We start from the raw sequence: 27,672 nt of genomic DNA on the forward strand, positions 1-27,672 counted from the left end.
TACATGATTGACACCAAGCCTTAGCCAATGAACGCGTTGTACGGCTTCGCATGGTCCAATCATTTTGTCGGACGCTCTAAGTGGGCGGTGCATCGGGGTATCACTTCCGTGTATCTTCCCTAGTAACCCCACATGGAAACCGACTTCCCTGTGTTGTGAGTTTCGGCGCCGAGGTGCTGCTGTGAGACGTGATCTGAGACACACGAGCATTTCACCCACTTTAACCCCGTGTTGCATTCTTAACCCCACAGCTTTGAACAAGTGACACCACCATGAAGATCGAGGAGGTGAAGAGCACCACGAAGACCCAGCGGATCGCCTCCCACAGTCATGTCAAAGGACTCGGTTTGGACGAGGCCGGAAACGCTAAACCGACCGCGTGTGGTCTGGTCGGCCAGGAAGCTGCCAGAGAGGTACGGTCCATCTTTCAATGCACATGTGCTACTCTTGTACTGGTTCAGAAATGTCTCAATGAGGTGATGCGGGTTTTGCGTGGAAGTTCTAGCTCCATTCAGGGAGCACGATGCTACAGCATGCTAGCTTAGTTAGCACTGTGGTGTCGCTGTTTCCTGCTGAGGTCGGATGGTGAGTTGAAAGGAAAAGTTCACCCGGAACAGAAATCACTTAAATTCAGTGTTTATCAATACACTGTATATACTGGATTTCTGAATTTCAACCAGTCTGGTTTAGAGGATAAAATGTAAAACTGAATACAGAGACCAATGGATCTGTTTTTAAACAAATACACCCGTTTTCATTTCATTTAAACATGGGAATATTAGAATGCTATTTTTTTCTCTCACAACTACTTAATATGTACTTTCCAAAGGGAAAAGGGCCAAATTAAAAATCATCTACTATCCTATACTGAGTAAATCTTATATATTTAAAAAAGAGATTAGATTTAGTGTTTGTTTTTTGTCAATACTTGACATCTAAATATTAGCCAGGGGTTGCTTTAGTCGTCAAGGCATTCAAATGTACTCTGAGTTTGGAGCTCCTGCCACTGTCAAGCTTATAGATAACTCACCAGAAATAATTTGTCAATTAATTGATTACTACAACAGCAGAAATGTAGCCGGCATAGCAACTATTTTAGTCAGCTCAGTTAAGTATCCCACCACTGTTTCCAGACTTCCTCAGCTACTTGAATTAAAATTAGTTCCTGATGACATTTGTGACTATATGTCAATATATATAATAGCAATACAATTGTTGTGTCCCTCCCCAGGCTTGTGGCATCATTGTTGACCTCATTCGCTCAAAAAAGATGGCAGGACGGGCAGTGTTACTGGCGGGCCCACCTGGTACAGGAAAGGTGAGTAATGATTAACTAACAGGACAGAGGTAAAAGCCTCTATTTGTGCCTCTGATTGTGCTGTTTAAATACATTTTCTTCCTCCCCTTCCTTCAGACTGCTCTGGCCCTGGCTATAGCGCAGGACCTGGGAAACAAGGTTCCCTTCTGTCCTATGGTCGGCAGTGAGGTCTACTCATTTGAAATTAAGAAAACAGAAGTACTGATGGAAAACTTCAGGAGGGCCATTGGTGAGTGTCTCTTAACTAATCAATTTGACAGCAAATTTTGATTCCTAGTCCCCAAATAATTCACTATAATTGAGCTTGATATGGTTTTGATGGGTCCGGATTCATTCAAGTTTTTGGTTCTATTAAGCTTGTCTACTAGGTACCATTTTTAATTACTGGTAGTTGACATGATACCAAATTGCAACTAGAGAGGGCAAATAATAAAACAAAAGGAATCAGAGATAAAGAAACTGACAAAATCGTATAGTTTCCTTATGAGACCCTTTCTTTTTCTAGTATCCATGAAAAGTGTAATAGGAACAGTGTCTATGAAAAACAAAACAAAAAATAAATGTTCTCCTTTATATTTTCTTTTGGCAGAATAAGTTTTAGCACATACGTTTTAGCACATAAGCTTCCTCTGAATTTCTTTGGTTCTTGTATCTTTTGGGTGTAAAACATCCTAATGTGTTCAACTCAGTCCCTGAGGAGAAGTCATTGAGCAGAAAGTTGTGTCCTGCTCGCACCATCCTCATGAGCAGAAGGGCAACACTATAGTGGATTTGAGAAGGAAGGAAATGGGGGAGGGCTTTGCTGATGGCACCTGTCGCAGGGGAGGAAATGGAGCTTAGTCAGAGGGAGACGTGGTCATCAGCACCTTCACTCCTCCCCTTGAACACGATCTGCAGGCGGAGTGGCTTTCATTTGAAGGTTGTCATCACCTTGTCGATGAAGAGCACCGTGACGGACAGACCTTGCCTTAAGCAGCGATGCCTGCTCCCCCAGCATACAAACGACCGTCCACCTGCGTGCTGCTGTTACTCGGGCTGCTCGAAAGAGGATAGAATGTGATCATGTTACACAGAACGATGCCCAGAAATTTCATGGGCACGCGCACACGTGTTCTCTCTCTTTTAATAAAATAGACAGAGGGATGTGGCGGCTTAGTCGACACAGGAATATAAAGGCCAGATTGAGTTCTCACTCGGTACACTGCTTGTGTGTGTGACTGTAATGTCGCCCGCCCTCAGGACTGCGTATCAAAGAGACCAAGGAGGTATATGAGGGGGAGGTGACGGAGCTGAGCCCCTGTGAGACTGAGAATCCCATGGGCGGCTACGGGAAAACCATCAGCCACGTCATCATCGGTCTGAAGACGGGCAAAGGCACAAAGCAGCTCAAGGTCAGATTGAGAAATATAATTTTTTTTAATCTGCTTCATTAGTCCATGTTTAACTGCTGTTTGTAAAGCACCTCGACCTATGTTGTGTATTTACACAGTGTAGTAAAAATATAATTATGTAAAAACCGGTAGCCATGTTCATTTACTATGAATCAAATAATCTAGGTGCAAAAACACATTGTCTCTTCTTCCTCTTGTGTGTCCCAACAACTAATTTTGTTTATCCCAAGTCCTGTTTCTCTACCACTTGTTTGATTAGCCTGTGCTTTATCACAGAATGAGTATAACAGCTGATTTCTAGCTTTGTTGTTTTTTTGTTGATGAGGATCTGTAAGTGCCTTAAAGTCTCTTGTCTTATTTCCTCAGCTGGATCCTAGTATTTATGAGAGTCTACAGAAAGAGCGTGTGGAAGTGGGAGACGTCATCTACATTGAATCAAACAGTGGAGCTGTCAAGGTATCACTATATCACTTCCACTTGTTACTATCGCACAGTTGTTTTTTTATCATCAATTTTAGTTCATAAATTAAATATTTCACTAGAAGACTTGAAAGTCTTGGTTATGCCAAGGTTGAGTGATTTCTGTCCTGCCTGTCCTCTTCTGTCCTTCACGGTCCCGTTCTTTCATCTCTCTCAGTTCTGCATGAAAGCTCTGTTGCATTTTCAGCTGTGCTCTGAAATTAGCGTCTCTCATTCCTACGGCCCCCCGTGCCCCCTCTATCTCATCATCTCCCACAATGCCCCTTTACCAGCGGCGGTGCTTGTGGGCTATGTTGACAGGCCGCGATGACGGTTCCTTTAATCAGTGCAGGTGGGCTGAGGGGAAGGGGGGGGGGGGGGGCGCAGGTCGGCTCTCCTCAGAGGCCGGAGGAGGCGGACGGGGCGACACATTTGTTACTGTTGACAGCATCTCATGACCCGCCGCCTCAAAAGCCTTTCATCCCTCAGCAGGCTCTCTGTGCTGGCACCAGGTTCTCTCATACACCTGCTCTCCCTCCTCTCGTGTGTTGTCTTTGTTTCACTGCTGTTGAACAGTGGGTAGTTTGTTTCACTTTAAATTATAAACATACTTTGCTATTGCACTTCTTTCTTCGCAGAGACAAGGTCGTTGTGACACATTTGCGACAGAGTTTGATCTGGAGGCAGAGGAGTACGTGCCGCTGCCCAAAGGTGACGTCCACAAAAAGAAGGAGATCGTCCAAGACGTGACTCTGCACGACCTGGACATCGCAAATGCCAGACCCCAGGTACATAAACAGTAATGTTGTGTAGCGTCAAGTTAAAATCAGTGCAGCTGTTTATGTCCCACTGAGTTATCCCTCTACATCTTGAAAATAATTGTTCGTTATTCGATCCAAGGGAGGACAGGACATTCTCTCCATGATGGGACAACTGATGAAGCCAAAAAAGACAGAAATCACAGGTAGGAAAAAAATACATTAGTCACACACAATAGTTGGCAGGATCACACGTAAACTAATTAACCAATTTCCACTGAACGAGGAAGAGAGATGGGGCCGAGGATAAAACCATTACATTTTCGATATTTTAAGACCAATTTAGATCCATTGGAACATGTGGAAAAGAGCCACTTCTCACAATGTTAAGAAAAGTGAATATAAATCCTGGATCCACAATAAAAAGTAATGGTTTCTTCCTTGGGTAATGTCCCACCCCTTCACAACATTACACGAAAAACAATTGACAAGTTTTCGCATAATCCTGCTAAGTGACAAACAAACGCAGAACAAAACATAACCTCCTTGGAGAAGGTCTGATAAATGTTATCAGACCATTTCATTATTTTTTTATATTTCTACTGTTAGAACTTGACGACCATGTGTAGAATTGTAAGGCCATGGTGGGGGTACGTGCTCTGAGTGCCTCTTTTTTTAAATGAATGCTCTTCTATCTATTTTCCTGTTTTTTAGATAAGCTGCGTACTGAGATCAACAAGGTGGTGAATCGCTACATTGACCAGGGCGTAGCTGAGCTCGTACCCGGTGTGCTGTTCGTGGACGAGGTTCACATGCTGGACATCGAATGCTTCACCTACCTCCATAAAGCGCTCGAGAGCACCATCGCGCCCATAGTTGTGTTTGCCTCGAACAGGGGAAACTGTTTAATCAGGTAAGATGATGAGAAATCTACCTTCAACAGGAGATGAGAAAAGAAAAGTTTAGTACGATGTTAGATTTGTAGTATTAACAACCACGTGTTGTTCACCAGAGGGACAGAGGACATCAGCTCTCCACATGGGATCCCTCTGGACTTACTGGACAGAGTCATGATAATCCGCACCATGCTGTACACACCACAGGAGTTGAAGCAGGTGAGTGTGAGAGTCAGAGTTTCTCCATGTGTGATATCATGTCTGTGCGTGTGTCACTAATGCTGCTGTGGTTTGTAGATCGTCAAGATCCGTGCGCAGACTGAGGGCATCACCATTAGTGAGGAAGCACTTTCACACCTGGCAGAGATCGGCACAAAGACCACGCTCAGGTACAGACCAACATGTTGTCTGTGTGTCAGTGAAGAAAGAAGCAGCCTTACATTCATTGTTCAGGTTTTTTCCCAAAAAATATCAAGACCCATGAATTATTCTCTGAGGAATAATGGGAATTTTTTATATATATATATATATAGTTTTTTTTTTTTTTAATAGTTCAAACCGATAAAAAGGTTCATTCCTGTTATTTTCCTCATATGAAAAGTTTTGTCTCTCAGGTACCACAACATTTATTCACAGTTGGTAACAAAGGGAGAAAACCATTTACTTTGTAACATTACCCTGTGCTTTGTAACTCACCAGTGTAACTGAGGTTTTTAATGTCCAGTACACAAATAATAATTTTAGGACCTGAACATACTGAGTGTTTCCATGCAGGTACGCTGTGCAGCTGCTGACACCAGCCAGTCTGCTGGGCCGTGTTCAGGGGAAAGAGAGTGTGGAGAGGGAGCAGGTGGAGGAGATCAACGAGCTGTTCTACGACGCCAAGTCCTCCGCCAAAATCCTCCAAGACCAACATCACAAGTTTATGAAATAAAACTGGATTTCTTCTTCTTTTTGTCCTCCTTCAACACAGAGCTGTTTCTATCATGGTTCACTTTATTATTTGTTTTCCCATCGATCTCCACGTTTCATTAACTGTAACATTAGTTCTGTTCTAATACAATTTATCCATTGTTTGTTGATGGAAACATTTTTTGAATAAAAAGTAAAAACACATGGACTTTCTTTCAGATTTACTTTAAGTGGTACCTTTTTTATTTTTTTGTATTAATATGAATGTTCAAACGGATCAATAATATAGCACATGGAAGGTGTTGGGTTATTATCTTGTACTCTTATACACTAGGTGAAAAACATAAGAAACTACAACAAATCATAAATTAAAAAAATTTGTGTATTTATAGAAATTAGTTGAACATTCTACAGCAAAACTGTTTTAGTCAGGCTTTCCGCAGGGTCTTAAAAAGTCTAAAATCCATTGAATTTAAGCCCAAAAGTTAAATAAGTTAAAATTATGTTTGACTTATTAAATACATATAGATAGGTCTTGATTATGTGTTGTTCTTTTTCAACATGACAGATATGAGCAAACTAGTGAAACTACAAACAAGACCTTTGTTTTTCTAATCTCTAGATTTCTTTAGCAGTTGATTGTGGAAAAAAGTTTTGAGAAACTTTTTCTATATTAAATATTAACACAATCAATCTGGAGTATGAATTTATCTGAGTATATTATTACATAGACCACGTCTCCCTCTGCCATAAATTATAGATATTCTTCATATCTGTCACACACAACACAAATCTTAAATTTCATTCATTTTGGTTTTAAAAGCTCTTGAAAGGTCTTAAAGTTTAACTACTTGTAACCTATAGAAACCAGATAATAGCCAAAACACAAGCAGGACAAAGATAAACAAAGCCAGGCCACTAAAAAGATCTTTTAACACTATTATTCACAGACTGAAATGTAAATACAGCTGTAAATCAACTTATACCACCCCCCCCCCCCTCACATGGAACAGGTGTTGTCATCTCATGGTCAGAAAGTCCCTTAGCTACTTTTTGACCGGTCGGGCTGAACGTGTGTTCAAAACCGTCTCTGCTCCGGACCTCGCGCCACTGAACACAGAGGGAGCAGCTTTACCCACTTTGGCTGTGAAGGAGAGAGAAATAAACAATCATCATACTTCACTGTTAATGAGGCAGAGAGAAGTTGAGTCAGAGTGAGGATATGCTCTTTCTAAACACACACACTTAATTTCTCATCCCACAGCGTGAGACAGTGTGTTCTCTGTATATGGAGTGGAAACATCGTGAGAAACGCCCCCACACACAAACACACTGACAAGATTTAAGCCTAAAGCTCAACCATACATGATATAAGTTAGTTTCCTTTGGCCTCCATCTACAATAGTAGTGTCAAATTATTTGTGTGTGTGAGTGTGTGTGTCCTCACCGCACTCGTCCATTACTTCAAACGTCTTGCTCTTTGCTAGCTCACCACCGCCCAGTCTGCCCTTTGCCTCAGTCAGATCGTCTTCACTCACTTCAGGACGCTGCATTTGTTCATCCTCTTCCTGTCCTGGCTGGAGAAACAAGTCGAGAACACATCAGAGATTTCCATGTCAATTTCTGCATCAAATCCACAAGGAGTTATCTCCTCAAACAGTGACTTACCTGAGACATGATGGTTGAGAAGGTGAGAATATCCTGTTAAGTAAGGTTCCTCTCTCGTGTGAGCCGTTGCTATTTTCCTCCTGCACGTCCAGCTCGCATATACACACACAACCAGGAAGAGATTCTCCAGAGGACAATAAATCTGTTCCTAACACTAACAAATGACGTAACGACTGTTCAGAGTCCTCCCTCTCTCATTCTCTCTGCTTTTTGTCCTGCTTTGCTGTCTCCCCTGCTGCTACATTAGAAAATGACGAGCTCAATGCTGAGACTGGTGGCCACACATCCCCCCCACCACCCCCCGAGAACATCCCAGGGATGCAACAACGTGACACACGTCTCAGTCTGTGTATCCTCGTCCTCCCTCCTGCTGTCAAACCACTTTCTAATTGCACTGGTGACCTGAAAGCGACCTAACCAGGACGCAATGTTTAAAAGATATGACTTTGTCCTAAAACTTCCTTAAAAGAGCAGAGAGAGGAAAAGTATTTCCTTAAAATAAAGCCGCTCCCATGCTTTCCTGCTTGTTTCCTATAATTATGTAATGATTTGCCCGTGGGAACGAACAGAACCGAGGAAAGAACAACAAATAACCAGTGTTTCTCAGCAACATGTCAGTAAAGTGGTCACATTCAAACCACTCAGGTTCACATAGACTAAAAAGTTAATCAAAAACAGTGTTAAACCTGTGCATCACAAATTGTGTTCCTGTGTGACAATATTTATATAAATGGGAACGTTTTTACCAGGAAAAATTAAATAATAATAGTGTTGGAATGAATTAAGTTTTTGTGAAGTCCTTTGTGGTTTTCTAAATACAAGTAATCAATATTTATCAAAGAGGTTGATTTAAGACTTTTGAAGTTTATGTCAAGTGCGACAGATATAAAGGAATATCTGAGTCCTAGAATTACGTAAAGTAGTTAAGAGAGAAGTACCCTTGAAATGCCACTTTGTCTCAGTGACAGTATCCATCGTCTTTCCCACATCCAAGTCGAGTGAACTGAGATACACTATGACCAAGGCCTTTATAGACTCCATGTTGGTCTTCTTTGTAGATTCATTACGACATAGGAATATCTGTATATTTGAGAAAGAGCTACAATACAGAGTCTTTACAAACTACGCAGGCCGCCAAAACATTTCTCTATGACTAAAACTCACTTTAACACACATCGCAGGTAGCATCAAATGAACATTAACATAATTAAAACCTACCTACACATATTTATGACCTAGTGCGCAAAATGTTTAAACTTTTTAAGGCCTAAAATTCACAATATAAAATTTGAGACCCTGTGGAAACCCTGATTTTAAGATTTATTGTCATGCTATTTCTATTCAGATTTTATTGAAACCTGAAATTTACTAAAATAACAACAGGAACCTTCAAAACTGTGAAATCAAATATGACAAATGGTCGTCATTTGGTGTTGCAAAATGTCATACTTTTTAATTATAACCTAAAAAATATGAAAGACATTCAGCAGTTATGTTTGTTGGGACAAACTATCCCTGTAACAAATTCACAGGTTCAGTTGTATTAAAATACATTCATTCACAACAGGTTTCTTCATACGACACAGGAATGTTGCAGAGAAAATATCTCACTCACACACAAAGAGGTCCGTTTCCTGGTTGGGTTTCATTCACACAACCCGTGAATGTCAGTTAGTAGCTTTTGATCCGCTGTTTTTATCCGTGCAGACCTTTTCTTCCATTTTCAGTCAAGTTTACGAGTGTTTTTTTCTGTACTGGGGAAACAGCTGAGTCCTCACAAACTGAATCATCCGACTCTCCGTGAGAAGAACAGCTACAATCACGCAGAGTAGACTCACTGCACCAACTCCAATGTGGACCATCCTCGGTAACCAGCCGCTGTCACAGCAGAAAACACTCTGGAACCAAAGAGGAAGAGACGCTCAAGTTAGGGCCACTGATATCGGATCAGATTTTACAGGAACATTTCAAAAAAAGAAAGAAACTAAATAAGCACGTCGCTCTGATACCTCAGAAAATGCTGTGACACCTCCACTGACTGCCAGCGCCAGCAGCAGGAGTGGGGAGGGCAGGAGGCCTCGCAGTGGTTTCCACTGACTGGACTGGAAGTAGCGGTGTATGTAAAGCACACTGTGTAAAATGCGGAGGCCCATGTTGAGGCAGTTTGCAAGGATGAATCCAACAGCGCCGGCCCACCAGGTCAGCCAGTAGGACAAGAGGAGGAAAGACACAGACAGAGCCAGCATCACCAGGTTGTACCTGAGAACAAAACAAACTGTGTTAACCGACAGGTGATAAACTCTGCGAAGCCTCTATCTCTGTGTATTTTTACAGTCTTACTTGTCAACCTCTTTTTGGCTCATGGCAGCAAATACAAAACACTCTGTTATGCCATTCACAGCCAGCAGGAGGACGTAGGAGCTGTAGCACCGCAGCAAAGTAGGCCCTTCAACAAAGTTACAGATGAGACCGTTTAGGATATCAAACAATATAGAGCTTCATATCTTGTTGTGGGTTGTATCTTATGGAAGGTTATTGCATACAATTCAGATAAAAAGAAAAAATTCTGCTCTGTTTTTCTAAAATAATGACAGAGCTCAAAATCTAGTTTTAATGACAACTGAAGCCACAGGTTCTCTTTCATGTTTGGGAGGAGAGAGTGAGGTGAGGGGTATTCAGCTGCAATATGAAACTCCACCACTAGATGTCACTAAATTCTACACACCGACTATTTAAAGGGGATGGTGATCCTCCTCATCTCATACAAATCCCCTCCTGGGTTTTAGACATTGAAAGATGCTTGTGTCTTTAAGAAATACAGATGGCATTGTTGTTAGTTAGTTGGCTTTGCCTTAGGAATTGCTCAGGTGGGAAGTACAAAGAATTTGAACTGTCCAGTTAATTCAGAAAAGCAGAGCAGAATAGTGTCTTGTGAATGCATTTCCATAATATTTGGTTTCTCCTGGGATCCCAGTGTTAGTTCACTGACCTGCTCCACTGCTCAGCAGAGAGCCGCCATAAATGTCCAGAGCCAAGTGAGAGAATGCGTAGCCAAACACTGTGATAATCAGACCGATCACCAACACCAGCTTCAGCAGACACTCCAGGACGTCTGCTGCTATGGCAACGTCTTCCTGAGGAGGCAAGATGGAGTCAAATTTAGCAACCAGTTTCTCAGAAGAAGATACTTTTGTTTATTTCCAAAATTCCAACCTGTTTCTGACTTCTGACATCACGACCTCTCTCCAGCACTTTGGCAAAGAAGATGTAGAAGCTTTCCTCTATGGGCAAGAAGATGAAGCGCGCCACCATGGAGCCCAGATTGTTGACGATATCATAAACACCCTGGTCACCGAAGCTGAGGACGTTTAAAAATGTCATGACGTAGCGCTCGCCCTCCGTCAGGATCTGCTTCAGGAAGGACTGTTTGAAGAAGCTCCATGTGAGCCGGGCTAGAGTCCAGTCAATCAGCGCCTGCAAAAACATAATCAGTCTGTTATGACCAAGAGAGCAGCTTGAAACTTTTTAAAATCTATTTCAATTTGAGGATTCTTTTGACTTTGTGTGATAAACTACCTCTCCCTCCGCTCTACAGGGCAAGAGATCTCCGACACAGCTCAAAGGAAAACTCTTCTTCTCTGCTTCTTTAGAGCCCAGGAAACGAATAAAGTAAACACCATAGCACAGCACCAGGAATCCTGTGTACACCAACTGACAAAAGATTGAAATGATTACATGTGAAAGATCAATTGACTGTAATAATGAGAGAAACTTCAGCTGATTCCTTACATGAGCAGCAGAGAAGATGTAAAGCCCCCACTCAGGGGCCGACACCACCAGCGCCACGGTTACGCTGCACTTAGCGATCATCGCCAAACTCTCGGCGACCACCTTCAGGCGGACAAACATGTGAGCTTGAGCCAGGACCCAGAGCGGCTCAGCCAGCAGCTCCTGCACGCCTGACAGGGCAAACAGCACCACAGCAGGGCCGTAGTACGGGACGCTCTGGGGATCTGGGACCTCCAGGAGCCAGAGCCACACGCAGACCAGCAGGGACGCCCACAGCACACCGAGCGGCAGCCTGAGCGGAGAGAGAGGGAAAGACACACAGACAAACATCCAAGCTGAATACACAAGATGAATCAACGTCCATAACAGATGAGGAATCTCGAGCTGAATGCATTAATGACCATTCCATAACATCAGGCGTGGTGGATTGAGGGAAAACAAAAAGTAATTTTAGGAACATTTAGGAAAAAGCACAAAAACCTGCACTCGCCTGAGTTCCATTCCTTCTGTATCCAACATCTTGATGAATAACCGTATTGTTTCTTAAGATACTATGAAACCTCGATGAATATCACACCGATGTAACAAACGATAGACTCATACTTTGACCACTACTCAATTAGCATTTGGTCCTCCATTTAAGAGACAACTTCCTCCAATAGAATATGTGCGTCTTTCTTCTTCTTTTCAAAGTCCCGATGCTTATAATAATGGGCAATTTTACAATTTTGTTCTCACAATGGTCCAACGTTATTATCATAATGTTCCAACTTCATTTTTGCAATATTCCAACTTCATTCTTGTAGGGCTAAGGATAAGTGTACGGTTTAGTTTTTGTAAGATGCTTTATAAACTGAACTCACGTCAGCCACATCTTGATGAATAACCGTATTGTTTCTTGAGATACTGTGAAACCTTGATGAATATCACACATATGTAACAAATGATAGACTCATACTTTGACCACTACTCAATTAGCATTTGGTCCTCCATTTAAGAGACAACTTCCTCCAATAGAATATGTGTGTCTTTCTTCTTCTAATCAATTATTCAAAGTCCTGATGCTTATCATAATGGGCATTATTACGATTTCGTTCTCATAATGGTCCAACTTCATTTTTGCAATATTCCAACTTCATTATTGTAGGGATAAGGATACGTTTACTGTTTAGTTCTTGTAAGATGCTTTATAACCTGAACTCACGTCAGCCACAGCAGGTTGATCACTTGTCTCCAGCTGTGGTTGGTTCCTGATCCTCCACTCAGACATGCTCTCCTGAAGGCTTCTCTGGACAGGAACACTAATGTGGAGTACAGCAGTGTCAGCCTACACACACAGAGACACACACACACAGACACACACACACGCGTTAGAACAGCGGAGGCAGTGGAATGTGTCTGTGCTTCTTGTCTGGTTTCTCTTCACCTGACATTAACGACCCCGATCAGCTCTTTGGACACGAAGCGCAGGGTGAACGCGTTCAGCAGGAAGGTGAGCACACGGAACATCACCTGAGACCAGAGGAACGAGAGAAGACAACGTCAGCCATCACCTGACAGAGCTGAGTCAGCACGGTGCTGCAGCCCGGGCTCCATCATGTACCTGCAGCAACACATTGTAAGAGGCCAGCCGCGACGCGTTCTGCAGCACGTCCTCGGAGCTCATCGTGGACCTTCTACTGGGACTCTTACAGAGAGGTAATCAGACAAGATGGCCGCTGCGTTCTACGAAGTAAAATCATCATGGAGACAAACTGAGAAAACTGTCTTATTCTACTTTAAAACTCTTCTTCTTCTTCCAGACAACCGTGTGACAGCAGTGCTTCCACTTCCGTACACACTGAATAGAGCCACGTCACTAGCTGACGTCACAGAGCGTTCTGGCTGTCCTGCGTGAAGCCGCTAGAGGTCGCAGTCATCCTTCTGATAAGATTAACTACTACTACTACTACAACTACTACTACTACTACAACTACTACTACTACTTCGACTACAACTAATAAAACTTATAATAATAATAATAAAAATGGCATAGTTATAATCATCAAAAGTTATATGTATCTATATATCATCTGTCTATCATCTATCTATCTATGTATCCAGGTTAGGGAATTTACATATTTTGTAGGATGCAATCATATCATATTCAATTTTATTCTTATTTCTTTGTGGTTATTTATTGATATAATTAAATTTTTTGGATGGATTTGCAACTTAATAACTCTCACTGCTGTAGAAATGTGAAGTGCAGACACTGTTTGCCTGGGCACTGAAAAGACCCTTAAGTACATGATGATAATAATATCAACAATGATGAGTCCGCTTCTGCGCAGGATTCATTTAATTTTTTCATTTTTTTTTCATTTTGATTTAATATTTTTTATTTATTTATATATTTTTTTAAATTTACATAGTTTAAAATATTGTGCAATTAATAGTTGGTTGAAGTCCTGCTAATTTTAGGAGTTCAATATCTTGCCAGAGTGGGAATTCAACCGCCAACCTTCTAGTTGGAGAATGACCACTCTACCAACTGGGCCAATCAATCAAATTAAAACTTCCACCACAATAAATCCTGGTTTCACCTTGAAATGTACAGTTCTTTCATGAATTCGAAAGAAGTAGAGACAAGTGCAGGAATTCTAGAAGAAATACATCAGAGTTGGGAGTTGATGATTTTGTTTTTAATCAGATGTAAAAGATGGAGACAGTAAAAAAAGTACATCCTCAATTAACCAATATACATGTTACAACAACATACTGTACATATACATTTTCTTTATATACAGCCTTTTTCGTGACTTCCTGCTCATTGTTTACAGTCACGTACCATTACAAAATGTTCTGCACCCACTCAGTCTCCATCCACAGATGAGACATTTCCAAACAACAGAGAGCAGATGAGGCTCTGTTTACATTTGATCTTTACATGGCACTGTCAACCAGACAACCACAAGCTCTTTATCAAGACACGATTCATCCAGCAAGAAGGTGTTTCGAAGACAGGTAACATTCATTATTCAGCTAAAACAAACATGGACAAGGTTTTTGTTGGTCTGAGATTTCTTTACATGCAGTCGCCTCATTCACACGTTCTACATTTGAAGTATACAGTACAATTTATTCGTATGCGTTTCTTTCCCTCTTCATTATTTTTCCATCCCAGTCGAGTTGAACTGAGCAGTACCAGAAGGGAAACAGAATGGCTGCAGATAGCAGTGATGTCAAGTGGAATGTAAGGATTTCCAGCCTCCCGCCCTAAAATTATTATTATCATTATTATTATTATTTTTCGCAGAGGCCTTCACAACCTAGACAAATAATAAGCATGCACACAAATACATTGACATCAACATATACAGTACGAGGGCCAATTTCTACTCTTGTTATTTCTAAATGTACCTAAGGAGAATAGTTCGTGCTTAAAATAAGGTCACACGCACACAGACTGTGGAACATCTGATTAATCTGTGACAGATTAAGTGAACTGTCCCAGAAACCAGGAGAGATGTGACCTGAGTCTGACTTTAAAAGGGTCACTTTTCTAAAAGGTGCTCCATCTCGGGGTTGATGAATGAAAACCCAGCGAACGCCGACTGGTCCATGGAGTCGATGAAGTTCTTATCGCTGTGAGAGAGACGAGGCTTCTCACTGAGGAACTCCCGGTCAAAGTTGCTGCAGTCATTCGGGGCTTTCTGTAATCAACCACGTACAAGTGTCAGTTAAAAGGGGAAACATGTCCTCACAGGATTGCAGACGTATGCAAACAGAACCCACAATGTTCATGACGTGATTTGTGTGTTAGAGACGTACTATTTTGGGTTTGAAGGGGGGTTCAATCTCCCTATTCTCCAATGCCTGCCAGGTAAAGGCCTTGAAGAAGGGGTGTAAACGAACATTACCCACAATTCCGAGTCTGCGGGTGGGGTCTCTCTCGAACAACTGCAAGGAAACAGCTACAGTAAGTAAGGCGTGCATGGGCACAATTACAAAACAAACACAGGACAGAATTAACCCTGTCCAAAAGAAAAAAGTTCAATTTAAGAATCACACCAAAGCATATGATTCTTAAATTTTAACCATAAAATTATCAAACATGGAAATATGAAAGAGTCAGTGTCATACGACAGATGGAAGAGATGGTACAGACCTGCTCCATTAGGTCCTTGGCCTCCTTGTCGATCCAGCGGGGATAGTGGGGAGTATCCATGCGGATGGACTCAAACAACTCATCCTCATCGTCTCCGTGGAAAGGCGACTGGCCGACCAGCATCTCATACAGCAGCACCCCGAATGACCACCAGTCAACAGAGAATGAGTATTTCTGTCCCAACAGAATCTGTTGAAACATAATATTATGAATGAGAATCATGATACTTTTTAGTTTTTTTGGCATTGTTTTATTTCAGAAGAGCATCTCTAAATTGTAAAAAACGGTACCTCTGGAGCGATGTAGTCAGGAGTGCCACAGAACGTTGTGGCGCGGTTCTCTCCGAACACATTCTCCTTGCACATCCCGAAGTCAGCGATCTTAATGTGTCCCTCATAGTCCAGCATCACATTGTCTAACTTCAGATCTCTGGAAAAAAAAACAATCTACTGTGATTAGCTAGAAGAGAAACACGGATGATTTTGAACACAATAATAATTTGTGTCTGATCGGACTATTTTGTGTTTATCACAATAATTCAAAAGCAAAAACGCATTTCTAGATAATTAAATGTCTTTCCAAACCTAAAAAGAAACAAACTCAAAAGTCATGACAAATAATTTTTTTGACCATATCAATTCATTTGCATGATTTTTGACATTCATTTAAAATATCTTCGACCTAATTTAATTAAGTTAATTTTTTTAATTCTGGTAAGCTTACCTACAATAAATCATAATCATCAAAGTAAATATTTATTCCCCTAGGTAGATTTTCCCAAAATGTTGAAAAGATTATATATACGTATCTTACACTTGGATATGCAACTACAAACACTGTTCCTGAGTTTTCAGAGACAGATATATTTAATGCAAGAAATTAACAATTTGCAATCGGTCTTTAAAGAATCCATGTTTCATGGATTGTTGGACTACATCCACAGGGTTTTCTAACAGTCGACTGCATTATGACACAATCATAATGGCATTTTCAGGAAAAAAGTGTTAAAATGTGTGGGATTATCTAAGATAGCAAGTTTAGAAGCTCTGTAGGTTTGTTTTCACATCGTGCTTGCAAATAAACTGAAATCACAGGTCTTGTTGAAGATAGAAAAACCATTCAAACTAGTCAGTTGTGATTTAAATAGGAAAAAGTATTTCTAGTGTGTGTTAAACATGAAGAATTAGTAGTAGTGTCAATTAAGTGTACTGTATGTACAGCCCATCCTGATGTAGTTAGTATTTTGCTCTGACCTGTAGATGATCCCTTTGGAGTGTAAGAACTGGAGACCACAAATGATCTCAGCCGAGTAGAACCTGGGAAAACAAAGATAGAGGGGACAGCATTGATATTAACTACCCATCATCTTCGGTGGAAAGACACACGTCCTGCTCTGCAGCTATCTCACAAAAGAGCTGGTCGCTAAACAATGGTGTCACTGCAGACTAATTTCAATGTAGAGCTGAATTATTGAGGAGGACATTTGTATGGAGTAGGAGACAGATGAATAACACTTTCATAATGTGAAACCTGAGAGCTGCTCAGGGCTGGAGGGTTAGCCTATCACTGCCCGGCTCCTCTGGTCATCTGTCTCAGGTGAAACAACAGAGTCCAAAGGGCAGATAAGAGAAACTTCCGCTCTAACCCACTCACTGGTTATTCTCTGTAAATGACCAACCGCCAAGGACCATATAGACTGTCAGGTTTTATCTACTCATCATCTCTCACACATATACATGAACATGTCTAAACTTGCTCTACAAACAACCCTACAAACACTTCAAAAATGTAAAATGAAGTCTAAATATTGATTGTGTAAGTGAAGAATAATACATTTGGTCCTGCTGCATGTATCTGCATGCAGTTTGTGAGAAAGTAAACTATGTTACAGGGTTAACAGGTTATCAGCAGCTACTGGGTGAACAAGGCCCAGTAGCTGTTAACAAAGAGCACAGAGGCCACTCGCCCAAGAAAAACTGAATTCAGCAGTGTTTCCATTCCTCTGCTGCAGCTCGTGCAGCAAAACACAAATGTATTCATTAGATTCAAACATGTAGAAAACAAACATCTGAGATGGTAAATCAGCCCACGCTCACGGAGGGTAAATTATCCATCCAGGCTGAATACAAGTCACTGGGTGCCAACACCAGATCAGGTGTCAGTCAGTGTTTGTCAGGTAGAGAATTACTCCTGTTATCTCATGGGTCCAGGAGGTGGACACCAGTTTAACTACAGGAGATGTAACTAGACAACAAGGTCAGTGCCTAACCATAACATACACTAAGCATTGGATAGAGCAATGTAGTCCCAGTCTCAATAATATACAATCATTTTTCACTTCACTTTCCGTTCACAGTCACAGTCACTCAAAAATAAATCTTGCTTTCAGATTTTCTGCTATGAGTGAGGGAGGTATGTGCACATAGCACAATAAAATACTAATTAAGTAGACTGTTCATAAAGATGGACGACATGATGGCTCCATAAAGTGGAGGAAAGTCATCTTGTTCACTCCCCTGGTGGCTGGCTGCAGTATATATCGTAAACCCGGCCTCCTCCATGTTAGTGGATGGAACATAGACAAAAAAAGTGCATGTCAAATACATTTTGCTCAAAGATGATTTCTGTCATTTTAGGGAGGTTTTATCACACTGTTGTTCATGAGCAAATTTTCTAGGTACATTTGGTTTTAATTAGTTATGAACATAGAGTAAAAATACCTGATTGACAGCTGAGAGAAGCTGCTGATTAGTCGAGCGCATTAGTCTGTATACAGTCTCTGACTAATACAATGTGACGAAGATATTTCATAAAATAGGGCAAATCAGCTTTTGTAAATTTTCTTTCAAAACTGGCTCATTTCCAAACAAAACTATTTTGATTCTGCTTATTGCCCTCAAGCATGATTTATGTATCTAAGAGCACCTGTCTAAGAAGTGTTCCTTAGCATTCACCTATGTGTTGGTAAACAAGGAGATTTTTTAAATTTCAGTTGGCGGTTACACAGGCGCCACCAAGATTTCTACATAATTACACTTTCTTCAACTAGTGTGGTATTGTCTTTTGGTTTTCCCACAGAGTGATGAGGCGATAACTGATACAGCTGCGCACAAAGAATACACTAAGAGCTGCTCAGTCCTTACAAGGCCAGTTGGCTAGTGAGCAGCGGCTAATGGACGACATCCCAGCTCGAAGCCATCAGGGCTTAGTATATAATGTAAAAGGAAAAAGAAACTTAATGGGAGAGAGACAAAGAGAGTGACAAAGGGAGAGAGTAAACATAGGGTCCTCTTTACGAGTTTCTGCTTTCCATCATTGATTCTGTATGTGAGTCTCTACATAGCAACATGGACATGTAAGTGTTGTAGAACGATGGCAGGTTGTGTGTGTTCTCCTCAGAGATTGTGTATCGTCAAATCTGTGGGACAGGTGTGACTCACGAGGCTCTGTAGAGCTCAAAGCGCCCTTTCTCCTGAATGTGAAACATCAAGTCTCCTCCGTTCAGGTACTCCATCACAAAGAACAGATGCTCCTGTGGACAAGTTTCACTTCAGTATTGATGACATGATCACAACTAATTATGTTGAGAGAAATTTGACCTAAGGAGTTAAGACTACCTTTGTCTGGAAGGTGGAGTAGAGGTGGGTGAGGAAGGGGTTGTCCCAGGCTAAAGCCAAGACTCTCTTCTCCACCATAGTGCACTCCACATCATCATCCATCAGCACTACGTCTTTCTTCAGGGCTTTCACAGCAAAGTACTCTCCACGACCCTTCAGCTCTGCTAGGAGAACCTGAGAGTAGAGTAAATAGTAAAGGATGTAATCATACTTGAGGCTTTACTGTTTTCTGCAGAAATATAAATTCATCTTTAAAGTACAGAAACAAATGATTGTATTTCATATGAATTTATATTGAATTTTAGTACATTATTATGATGTTGCTGCTCTTTCCAGTACAACTGCTTGTTGATTGATACGGTTAATTGATCGCTCGAAACTGCTGCTAACAGTGTTTATCTTTTCACTGTGTTAAGGTCTGTTCAGGTGAACAGCAATTTGGATTGGGTGTAATTACTGGGTAGCTGCTGTCCTCAAATGAAGTCTGTTTCAGGTGCCTGCAGCTCACAGTTTGATCAAACACTTAGGTACAATCTATGTAGTTGTTGTTATTGTTTCTATTTGTTATATACTACAAAACAAAAACCTTCAATTTAATCTACTTAGCAAAATAAGAGTACAATACAATACAAAACCTAAAGCAACAAACAATCAAATCAAATTCAATATGTTAAATGCAGCCATGACATGCAGCCAGTGTTCTCGCTGACAGGACTCACTTCTGTGTGACTCACTTACTCGCCCTGACTCACCATTCGTCTACATGATCTCACAATTACATTCACACTGCCATGGTACAATACAATGCCATAACAATAAAGGCTTCATATGTGTATTTCCATTTCCGGTACCTTGCCAAAGCTGCCTTTTCCCAAAACCTTGTGGAAGATGAAGTTGTCCACGTTGATTTGTGTCAGGTGGGTGATACGAGACTTAGAACGAGGACTAGACCCCTCCCACAGTCTGCCATAGGGGGATGGGTCTAATGGACAAACAAATGACCAAACATTGAATTTACTCATTCACATAATCATCCTAAAAATTTTACTTTTTCACATATTATTCTGTGAGTGTTATAATCCGGACCAAGCAAATAGTGCTTACATGCACATACACTCACTAACCATTGATATCCAGTCCAGAAAGTTTGTTAACTTCATCATAGATTCCAACATCTGTCTGATCAGTCTCTGGATCCGAACGACGAGTGGACGATTTCTGATGGAATACAGACAAAAAATAGGCATGAAACAGACTGACATTTTCCAACCATCCTTACTCATCTAGCTGTGTGTGTCGATACAATGAGAGCACATCCTGTCAGATTCTTCTTTTGAACATTAATTATGTGACTGTCCCACAAAACTATAGCCATTTGGTTTTTAAACCAGGGGCCTATAAACAGAGAGGAGAGCTGGAAGTTGCACAAAGAGCTGGTCCTTAAACACACCAGGACAGGAGGCTCAGGTTCCCGTCGTGGTCAGGTGTCACACCGAACAATTCGGGAGTGGGTGTTTTCAGGTGATACTCAGTTTGATGATTACAATGTGTGTCTGTCTCCAGGAACTTACCTGGCTGACTTGTGTTAGAGCTTCAGCTAGTAGTTTCTGGTTGATACCACAAAGGTTGGCAACTTTATCCTGACACTTGTGATGAACATTCATGCCACAATCTGCAAAAACAATTAAAAATAAAGTCAGTTAAAGACCAAACTAAACCGCTAACATCCCGATGATTACACAATCACATCTGCAATGTACCTTCACACTTCAGGCCTTGTTTGACGATACCCCACAGCAGACTTCCACAATGGTCGCAGAATGTGGGACTCATGTAGTTGTGATTCTTGAAACGGTGCGGCATGTCAATTTTGAAACGCTCCTTCTGGAACTGCGTGAAAAAACAGAAGTCATCCTCTCGATGAATGAACGATAATCCTTATATCTGGGAAAACCTCTCAGTTTTTCTCATCTTTTTTCCTTTTTGTCTTCTTCTTCCCTCTTTGAGTTTACACTGCCGCTGAATGTAAAGTTACTTGTTTTTTTTTCTCCCAGGTTCGACCCCACTCTGATTTAAACTGCCTCTCCCACTGTGTGGGTGTGTGTACTCAATCATTCAGTTGGTCTTTGATTGCTTTTATCCTCCAATATTGATGATCATTGAAAATAGAGTGGACCCTAACTGTTATTTTCCATCAGACTCTGACCGAGCAGCACATTCCATTTCATTTAAATAACCATCTTATATGTTGTTGAGGAAAGATTCTTTACAACATCACAGACTGGAGTGAGAAAAGCCCACACACTAAAGTGACATATGGACAACGCTAACAGAACATGGTGTGCTGCAGAAATGTGTGTTACGTACCACAGTGTCCCGACTGTTGGCAGCAGTGCCGGTACATCTGCCGATAATTTTATCTATGCATTTCTTGTGGATGGCTGCATTGCATTCTGATGAAGAAAAAAGATTTGTTGGATTCTGTATCTGAGCCTATCTTGTACACCGGCAATGATAATAAAAATAACCAAAAGGTATTTTTGAGGCAAATATTAGTTATATTACACTTCAATTACAGCACGATGCATCAGAGTTTATAAATTATTGCACACTTACGTCTGCATTTATAGCCTTGTTTGTTGAGTCCCCTGTGAGAGACAGAGAGACACAACTCATTCTTTGATCTTGTAAATGGTTTTCTGATTAATCCTTGTGATAATGAACAGCTGGAGGTCAACCATGCAGATTTGTGTATATGTTTCCTTTCCTGTGAGTTCTTCAAAGCACATTAGTGGAGATATGCAGCCCTCCAGGGAGAACTAACTATATCATTGGAACAGACAAACATTGCAACTTAAAGGAAAAGTTGACCTAGCTGGTCAAATAGGTCATCAAACACACTTTGAAAAATATCTGCCTTTTCAGAGAGTGTGCTGGAAAATTCTGAAACACCTTCTAATCTCTCATCTAATGGTTTAGCTTATCTGATCAGTAGTTTGTGATTTCTCCTTAAGCTGCCCTGAACATTTGTTTATGGGGCTGAAAGGTGGGACTCACTAACCAGACAAACTCTCTGCACACGGAGCAGAAAGTGGGCTGTCTGAAGAATGTGGCGATGAACTCGTGGTTCTTGATGAAGTGGATCTTGGCCTGCTTGATGGCCCCACGTCTGCGGTTAAGAGTAGGAGCGTCTTCCTCCTTCCCAGCCTGTTTACCCTCTTCAAGATACACAGAGAAACACAACTCATTAATCCCACGACACTGCAAAGGAAAAAAACGTGCTGTTTGTTTATGTAAGATATATAAATCAATAGTCTTAATGTTAATCTATGAGGGCAAACTATTGCTGATGTGAATGGCGGCAGTGATGGGAAGGAAAAACACTGGTTGGATAGCCTGTGAATCAATGTATGGAGTGAACTGAAAGGAAGGAAAACTACAGACTATAAATCAGACTAGTTGCGGACCAAGTTACAGCTCAAGAACATATTCTTCCCCATATGCACTCACACTTCTACTATTTTAACAATCACTGGTTGTGGTGGTGGTGGTGGTGGGGAATTACATCAACTCAAAGTTTCTCATTTAGGTTATTTCACATGACGTTTTCACTACACAAGTGGAGTTTCAGTCCCTGTGAAACAATCAGAATTAAGAGAAACACTTGGTGTGCGGTGTAGTGGTTTGACTGTTTCCATGAAACTGGCAATTTACCTTACACCCACAGAGAGCTGATAAAGTAGACCAGCTTATGTTAAACTCTTTAAGAGACTTTTTTTTTTCAAACTATAACTTCTAACCTCTTTGTCATGAATATCAATCGGTAGTGACTTGAAACCACAGTCTTTTTAACAGTATATAGTTAGTACATGACGGTAGTAGCTATGGAAAATCATATAGATATAGATTAAAGAAAGACGTCCAAGAAAGAAAGAGCGAAGAATAGAAGAAAGAGGATAGGTTATTTCACCTGATTCCATTCCCTCCAGAAAATACTGCACTGCCATCATCACTTTCCCAGAAGGATGGAGGTCCACCTGAGTTAAACACACAGACAGTTACAAACAGACAGTCTGAGATATTGATCTGTAAAAAAAACAGATCATAATTTGTAATGTCATACCCAGAATTCAGCACGGCCGTTGGCTTTCTTGCAGCGCTCGGCGAGGACGGACACGCCGACGGAGACCTCAGCCAGCGGCTCCTCTGCTGTCTTCATCAGCAGCACCTCCAGCACACGACCCTCGTAGATGTGCGCATCAAAACTGGCCTTCCAAGCCGGGTACATTGTGGGTTTCCGCTGAACCAGAGTCTTACCTCGCTCTAGGAAAAGAGAGAGAGAGAGAGAGACAAAAAGAAAAATGTTTAGTCCAGTGGATTATTATTTTTATTAAGATTAGAATTCATACAGTGCAGGAAATATTGCAGGAGGTAAAGTTTAGGAAGGAAAACGTGTGTGAAACACAGAGCAGTGTAGACTGTGAAGGAGTTTCTCACCAGTTGTTACGGCTTCCTTCATCTTGATTGCACAGAACAGAGGGTCTGCCAGAGGGGGCAGGACGCCCAAATCGTACGAGTTAAAGGTGACCCTCAAGAAAGGAGCCATGGTGACAGGTCCTAGGATCACCTGCTCCCAGAGACAGACAAACCCAGTGTTACCATGGGGACTTTTGTCTATTATAATATGTAATTTGCACACATAGATATAGATATCCATTGTTATATTAAATACATATACACAGTTGTATATTCTCACGCAGGTGGCTCATATTCAAGCGGAACGAAATTTGACCCCGGCTCCACCATGACACTGTGTGTTTACTTTCATACTTTGGCCCTGTTCATAACTGACATGAACATGCGTGATCTGAGCACAAGAGCAGCCACTATACACCTGACATTAGATAGAATCTCAAGTGGCCACTTAAAATCTCACTGCGCTGCTCGAAATGGAGAGAGGGAGAGAGAGAGAGAGAGAGAGAGAGAGAGAGAGAGAGAGAGAGAGAGAGAGAGAGAGAGAGAGAGGAGAGCGAGAGAGAGGAAGGAGAGAGAAACCAAATCAATGCATTGTGCACAGCTCTACACTGCCACACGGTTTTACTCTTTCGAGATAACAAAAAAAAAAAATAAAGAAAAGCAATAGCCTGACAGGCACTCAGTGTTAATATTGTGGCGGGCTGCTAATAAAAAATCAATACATCGGAAACTTAGAGATGTTTAAAAATATTTTTGGTCCATTATGAAACATTATGATCCAGGACACACGAGTGTTCAACCAGCTAAAATAATGAAGCCGCATTCGTCCCAAACCACCTCCAAATGTGCCGGATCTGAAAAGTGTCCTTGGTGCATTCACACATGTGCTCAAAGCTGTCCACTTGTGATCAGGTCCAAGTGACAGACTTTAATATCAGGTATGAACAGGACATTTAAATAAGTCACACCCACATGGAGCATTTGTACAGATCTGACAACAACACCTGTTTTTGTATGGAGGGCGGGTTTCTTGTCTCTGATTCCAAAGCTGGTTGTTTGGAGTAAAAGATAGTATCTTTTGAATTTTCCGTATGTATTTTGTATTTCATGACAAATTACATAACTGTGTTGTGTTCATGCAGCGTACTGGTTTTCTGTGAGTTAGTGCCAGCGAGCTTATGTACAGGCAGAGCCACAATCTTAACACCAGTTTCTACATAGTATGCAAGAGGTGACGCCCGTCAGTCCATGAGTTGGCAGGAGCTTCAGTCACACCCATGCTGCTCTTCAAGTTCCTCACCTCTAGGTATAAAATACCAACAGAAATGTGCCAACGTCATACTTGTGGCTCGCTAACTTGCTTGGTTCCTGGTTAGTGTGTATTTCTTTTTTCACGGTGTAGATTCTGTGAGGTTGCAGCAGCAGCAGCAGAGGTGTTTGTCTGTACCTACGAGAGCAGAGCGAGTCTCGACATGTCTCTCATCCAGATACAAGCATGAAGCGCTCTGCAGAAGGCCCGGCTGCTTTTTACAATCCTTAACCCATTATCCACACTGAGGCCATAAGAGTAAAACACAGAGAAAACAAACATGGAGGGAGAAAAAGATTAATAATAATGTTCCCACGGTTGATGCTTGTGGGAACTGTGGTCCAGGGTTTTAGGAGTTAATCAATAGCAAGCACACTGTGTGATAGAGGGCGGTGGTGATTGATTTCCTAGCAAACTGCTCATGTGCAGTTTCGATTAGTCCCAACTGTAAATTCAGTGGATACATCTCTTGCACCAGTACTAACAGACTTCATTTTTATACCCCACTTCCTGTATTAATGAGCAACACATTGTGTGTTTGTTATCTGTAGTAGCAAGTATATTTACTAAGGCTAATTAAATATACTATACTATTACACCTGCAATCTGGGCGAAGACAAGGTACAATGACCAAAAAAGCTCTGTATCTGCATGTTTGAGATTGTGTTTGAATACCACATTAAAAAAAAGGAGATAAGTCACTGAAATAGCAGTAGCTTGAGTGCAATTTAAAATCATAATAAAATGAGGAGAGTGAGACCTCACACCAAGACAGGAAGAAAAAGAGTGGAAATGTTCAGATCAGATCCTAATTTCTGCCGATACTGCTGAAAATTCAGGGTTGACTACCGACAAGTACGCAAGTCTATGGACCAATTTGACACTACCTCTTAGTGTCACCCGGATAAAACTGCAAGTTCCTTTTTACGAAATCACTTCTTCTTTGCCAAGTTTAGTTTTTTAAAATAAGATGTTTCCGGTTGTGCAGCATTAGCCAGAGCTAGTCGACAAGTCAGCAATCAGGCAATTCTGATTGCTGACTTCCAATTGGAGCTATACAAAAGGAAGTAATTGTTCTGTATATTTTGATTTATATACTTGTGTTCCTTTTTCCATTGTGATTGTCCAACTATTTAACAAATCAAATGCATGTAAAACCACTTCAGAGTCCTCACACGAAGCTGTCTGAGTTACACACACACACACACACATGGTCACAGCTCTTAACACTCTAACTAGCTTTGACAGGATCAGTCAGTGCATTTGATTTCTCTTTCTCTCTCTGAAGGATGTGGTCGACTGTCAGTTGGCAGAGGAGCAGATGTCACAGACTCACACCACAGTGAGCAGTCACACTCTCTCTCACACACACACACGCACATACAGTATGTCTAACGCTTTACCATTAATATCAGAAAACACGACTCCCCTCTGTTAGCTGCCCGGACCTGCCCACATTCCTGCCGCTGCCGCCTCTTTCCTCTCGGTGGAACAACTCACTACGTGACCCGGGAGATTCTGGGACCTGAGCAGGAATTCCCCCCCCACACACACACACAGCTGCTGTCACACACCCGCAGTGATCACACAGGATCCTCGGTGGCTGTCGTTGCATAAAGCTGGTGGCCATTACAAATCCTCTGTCCTCCCGCAGTGGTGACAGGTCACAGATTCCGACTCACCATTTTTAATTCAAGTGCCTTTAAAAACGAGCCAGCGGTGTTTTCAAAAAAAGTTGTTTTAATGTAAAGCGACGAATGTGGCTTTAATTAACACGTAAAAGTTGCTAATGTAAGTCAACGCTCATGTTTGAGTAATATTTAGCTCACGTTAGCGCCGCTGGTGGCGTAAAACAACACACAAGTTACAGTGTGTTCATCACAGAAGAAGAAGATGGTTTGACGGAAACCTTCACAACCTTTTTTAGCAACTTTTTGCAAACTCCAACGTGAGAATCCAGCTTTCAGACACAGATAGAAACAGTAATGGCAGCTCACCTCGTCCAGCAGCTGCGGTGCGAGGTGTGTGATCACCGCAGCTCGAAGGAAAAGTTGCTCTTTAGCTTCCTCTCCTTCTCTTCGCTCATTTATTCCGACGATTGAGGAAGTGAGGTGCCTCTCTCTCTCTCTCTCTCTCTCTCTCTCTCTCTCTCTCTCTCTCTCTCTGTCGCTGAGGTTCTCTCTCTCTCACACACACACACACACACACACTGAGCCTCGCTTCTCTATTTCTCTCTCTCTCTCTCTCTCTCTCTGAGGATCTTTCTCTGTCGCTGAGGTTCTTTCTCACTCACATACACATTACACACACACACACACACACACACACACACTGAGCCTTGCTCTCTCTCTCTCTCTCTCTCTCTCTCTGAGGATCTCACTCACACACACACACACACTGAGCCTCGCTCTCTCTCTATTTTTCTCTCTCTCGTTCTTGCTGAGGCTCTCTCTCTTTCACATACACACTGAGTCTCTCTCTCTCTCTCTCTCTCTCTCTCTCTCTCTCTCTCTCTCTCTCTCTCTCTCTCTCTCTCTCTCTCTCCCTCTCTCTCTCTCTTTACAGGCGTGACGTTTACCAGGTGTACACACACTTACTCACACACAAATACACACACACCAGCTGTCCTATTTTGAATAGAGAGCCTGCCAATTATCATAATGCACGATCTGGACAGTTGTCCACTTGTTATGCACACACACGCACACACGCACACACACACACACACATACACACACACACACGCACGCGCACACGCACACACACACACGCTGCAGCCTAATACGTCTTTTTCCATTCACATGTCAGTGTGTGTTAATCACTGCAGACCTGTTTATCACCTGAGCTGGAGGGAAACTACCGACATGGTTGAATGAATACAAGTGTTACAATGACAATCATACAGCAGTGTTGTGAGTCACAGAAACTG

At 41.6% G+C, this 27,672-nt stretch overlaps 4 protein-coding genes across 4 annotated transcripts; 1 reads left to right on the top strand and 3 right to left on the bottom strand.

The window, feature by feature from the left end:
• The first annotated feature begins 92 nt into the window (after positions 1–92).
• On the top strand, positions 93–5,938 carry ruvbl1 (RuvB-like AAA ATPase 1). Its single transcript, XM_061069572.1, has 12 exons — positions 93–155; positions 252–413; positions 1,232–1,318; positions 1,415–1,547; positions 2,558–2,709; positions 3,076–3,165; positions 3,807–3,956; positions 4,069–4,132; positions 4,641–4,839; positions 4,939–5,041; positions 5,120–5,211; positions 5,597–5,938. The coding sequence occupies exons 2-12, from the start codon at positions 273–275 to the stop codon at positions 5,754–5,756; spliced, it is 1,371 nt and encodes a 456-aa protein (XP_060925555.1). The 5' UTR covers positions 93–155; positions 252–272; the 3' UTR covers positions 5,757–5,938.
• Positions 5,939–5,985: 47 nt separating this feature from the next.
• On the bottom strand, positions 5,986–7,632 carry mustn1a (musculoskeletal, embryonic nuclear protein 1a). Its single transcript, XM_061069573.1, has 3 exons — positions 7,403–7,632; positions 7,182–7,311; positions 5,986–6,878 (listed from the first exon to the last, which is right to left on the bottom strand). The coding sequence occupies exons 1-3, from the start codon at positions 7,409–7,411 to the stop codon at positions 6,781–6,783; spliced, it is 237 nt and encodes a 78-aa protein (XP_060925556.1). The 5' UTR covers positions 7,412–7,632; the 3' UTR covers positions 5,986–6,780.
• Positions 7,633–8,874: 1,242 nt separating this feature from the next.
• On the bottom strand, positions 8,875–13,020 carry rft1 (RFT1 homolog). The gene is made up of 10 exons (XM_061069959.1): positions 12,795–13,020; positions 12,618–12,703; positions 12,396–12,518; positions 11,192–11,483; positions 10,979–11,113; positions 10,616–10,876; positions 10,392–10,536; positions 9,743–9,848; positions 9,412–9,661; positions 8,875–9,300 (listed from the first exon to the last, which is right to left on the bottom strand). Exons 1-10 carry the CDS (start codon positions 12,855–12,857, stop codon positions 9,136–9,138), a joined length of 1,626 nt encoding a protein of 541 aa, XP_060925942.1. The 5' UTR covers positions 12,858–13,020; the 3' UTR covers positions 8,875–9,135.
• Positions 13,021–13,860: 840 nt separating this feature from the next.
• prkcda (protein kinase C, delta a) lies at positions 13,861–26,853 on the bottom strand. Its single transcript, XM_061069341.1, has 18 exons — positions 26,741–26,853; positions 23,456–23,585; positions 23,082–23,281; positions 22,929–22,995; positions 22,020–22,176; positions 21,575–21,606; positions 21,326–21,411; positions 20,719–20,848; positions 20,530–20,630; positions 20,083–20,176; positions 19,810–19,940; positions 18,959–19,132; positions 18,782–18,873; positions 16,595–16,657; positions 15,632–15,770; positions 15,342–15,530; positions 15,005–15,133; positions 13,861–14,886 (listed from the first exon to the last, which is right to left on the bottom strand). Exons 2-18 carry the CDS (start codon positions 23,562–23,564, stop codon positions 14,728–14,730), a joined length of 2,052 nt encoding a protein of 683 aa, XP_060925324.1. The 5' UTR covers positions 23,565–23,585; positions 26,741–26,853; the 3' UTR covers positions 13,861–14,727.
• Between the last annotated feature and the right edge of the window lie 819 nt (positions 26,854–27,672).

Source organism: Limanda limanda, chromosome 4 (genome assembly GCF_963576545.1).
Source record: "Limanda limanda chromosome 4, fLimLim1.1, whole genome shotgun sequence".
In the NCBI taxonomy this organism is placed as follows: domain Eukaryota; kingdom Metazoa; phylum Chordata; class Actinopteri; order Pleuronectiformes; family Pleuronectidae; genus Limanda; species Limanda limanda.

Coding starts and splice junctions, on each gene's coding strand:
- ruvbl1 (XM_061069572.1), top strand. CDS start 273: ATGAAGATCGAGGAGGTGAAGAGCACCACGAAGACCCAGCGGATCGCC. Junction 1,548..2,557: donor AAACTTCAGGAGGGCCATTG/GTGAGTGTCTCT, acceptor GCCCGCCCTCAG/GACTGCGTATCAAAGAGACC. Junction 2,710..3,075: donor AAGGCACAAAGCAGCTCAAG/GTCAGATTGAGA, acceptor TTATTTCCTCAG/CTGGATCCTAGTATTTATGA.
- mustn1a (XM_061069573.1), bottom strand. Junction 6,879..7,181: donor TGAAGTAATGGACGAGTGCG/GTGAGGACACAC, acceptor TCTCCTTCACAG/CCAAAGTGGGTAAAGCTGCT.
- rft1 (XM_061069959.1), bottom strand. CDS start 12,857: ATGAGCTCCGAGGACGTGCTGCAGAACGCGTCGCGGCTGGCCTCTTAC. Junction 11,484..12,395: donor ATCAACCTGCTGTGGCTGAC/GTGAGTTCAGGT, acceptor CTCTCCGCTCAG/GCTGCCGCTCGGTGTGCTGT. Junction 9,849..10,391: donor TCTGCTGAGCAGTGGAGCAG/GTCAGTGAACTA, acceptor ACTTTGTTGAAG/GGCCTACTTTGCTGCGGTGC.
- prkcda (XM_061069341.1), bottom strand. CDS start 23,564: ATGGCTCCTTTCTTGAGGGTCACCTTTAACTCGTACGATTTGGGCGTC. Junction 22,996..23,081: donor ACGGCCGTGCTGAATTCTGG/GTATGACATTAC, acceptor TGTTTAACTCAG/GTGGACCTCCATCCTTCTGG. Junction 18,874..18,958: donor ACTCCACCTTCCAGACAAAG/GTAGTCTTAACT, acceptor ACTTGTCCACAG/GAGCATCTGTTCTTTGTGAT.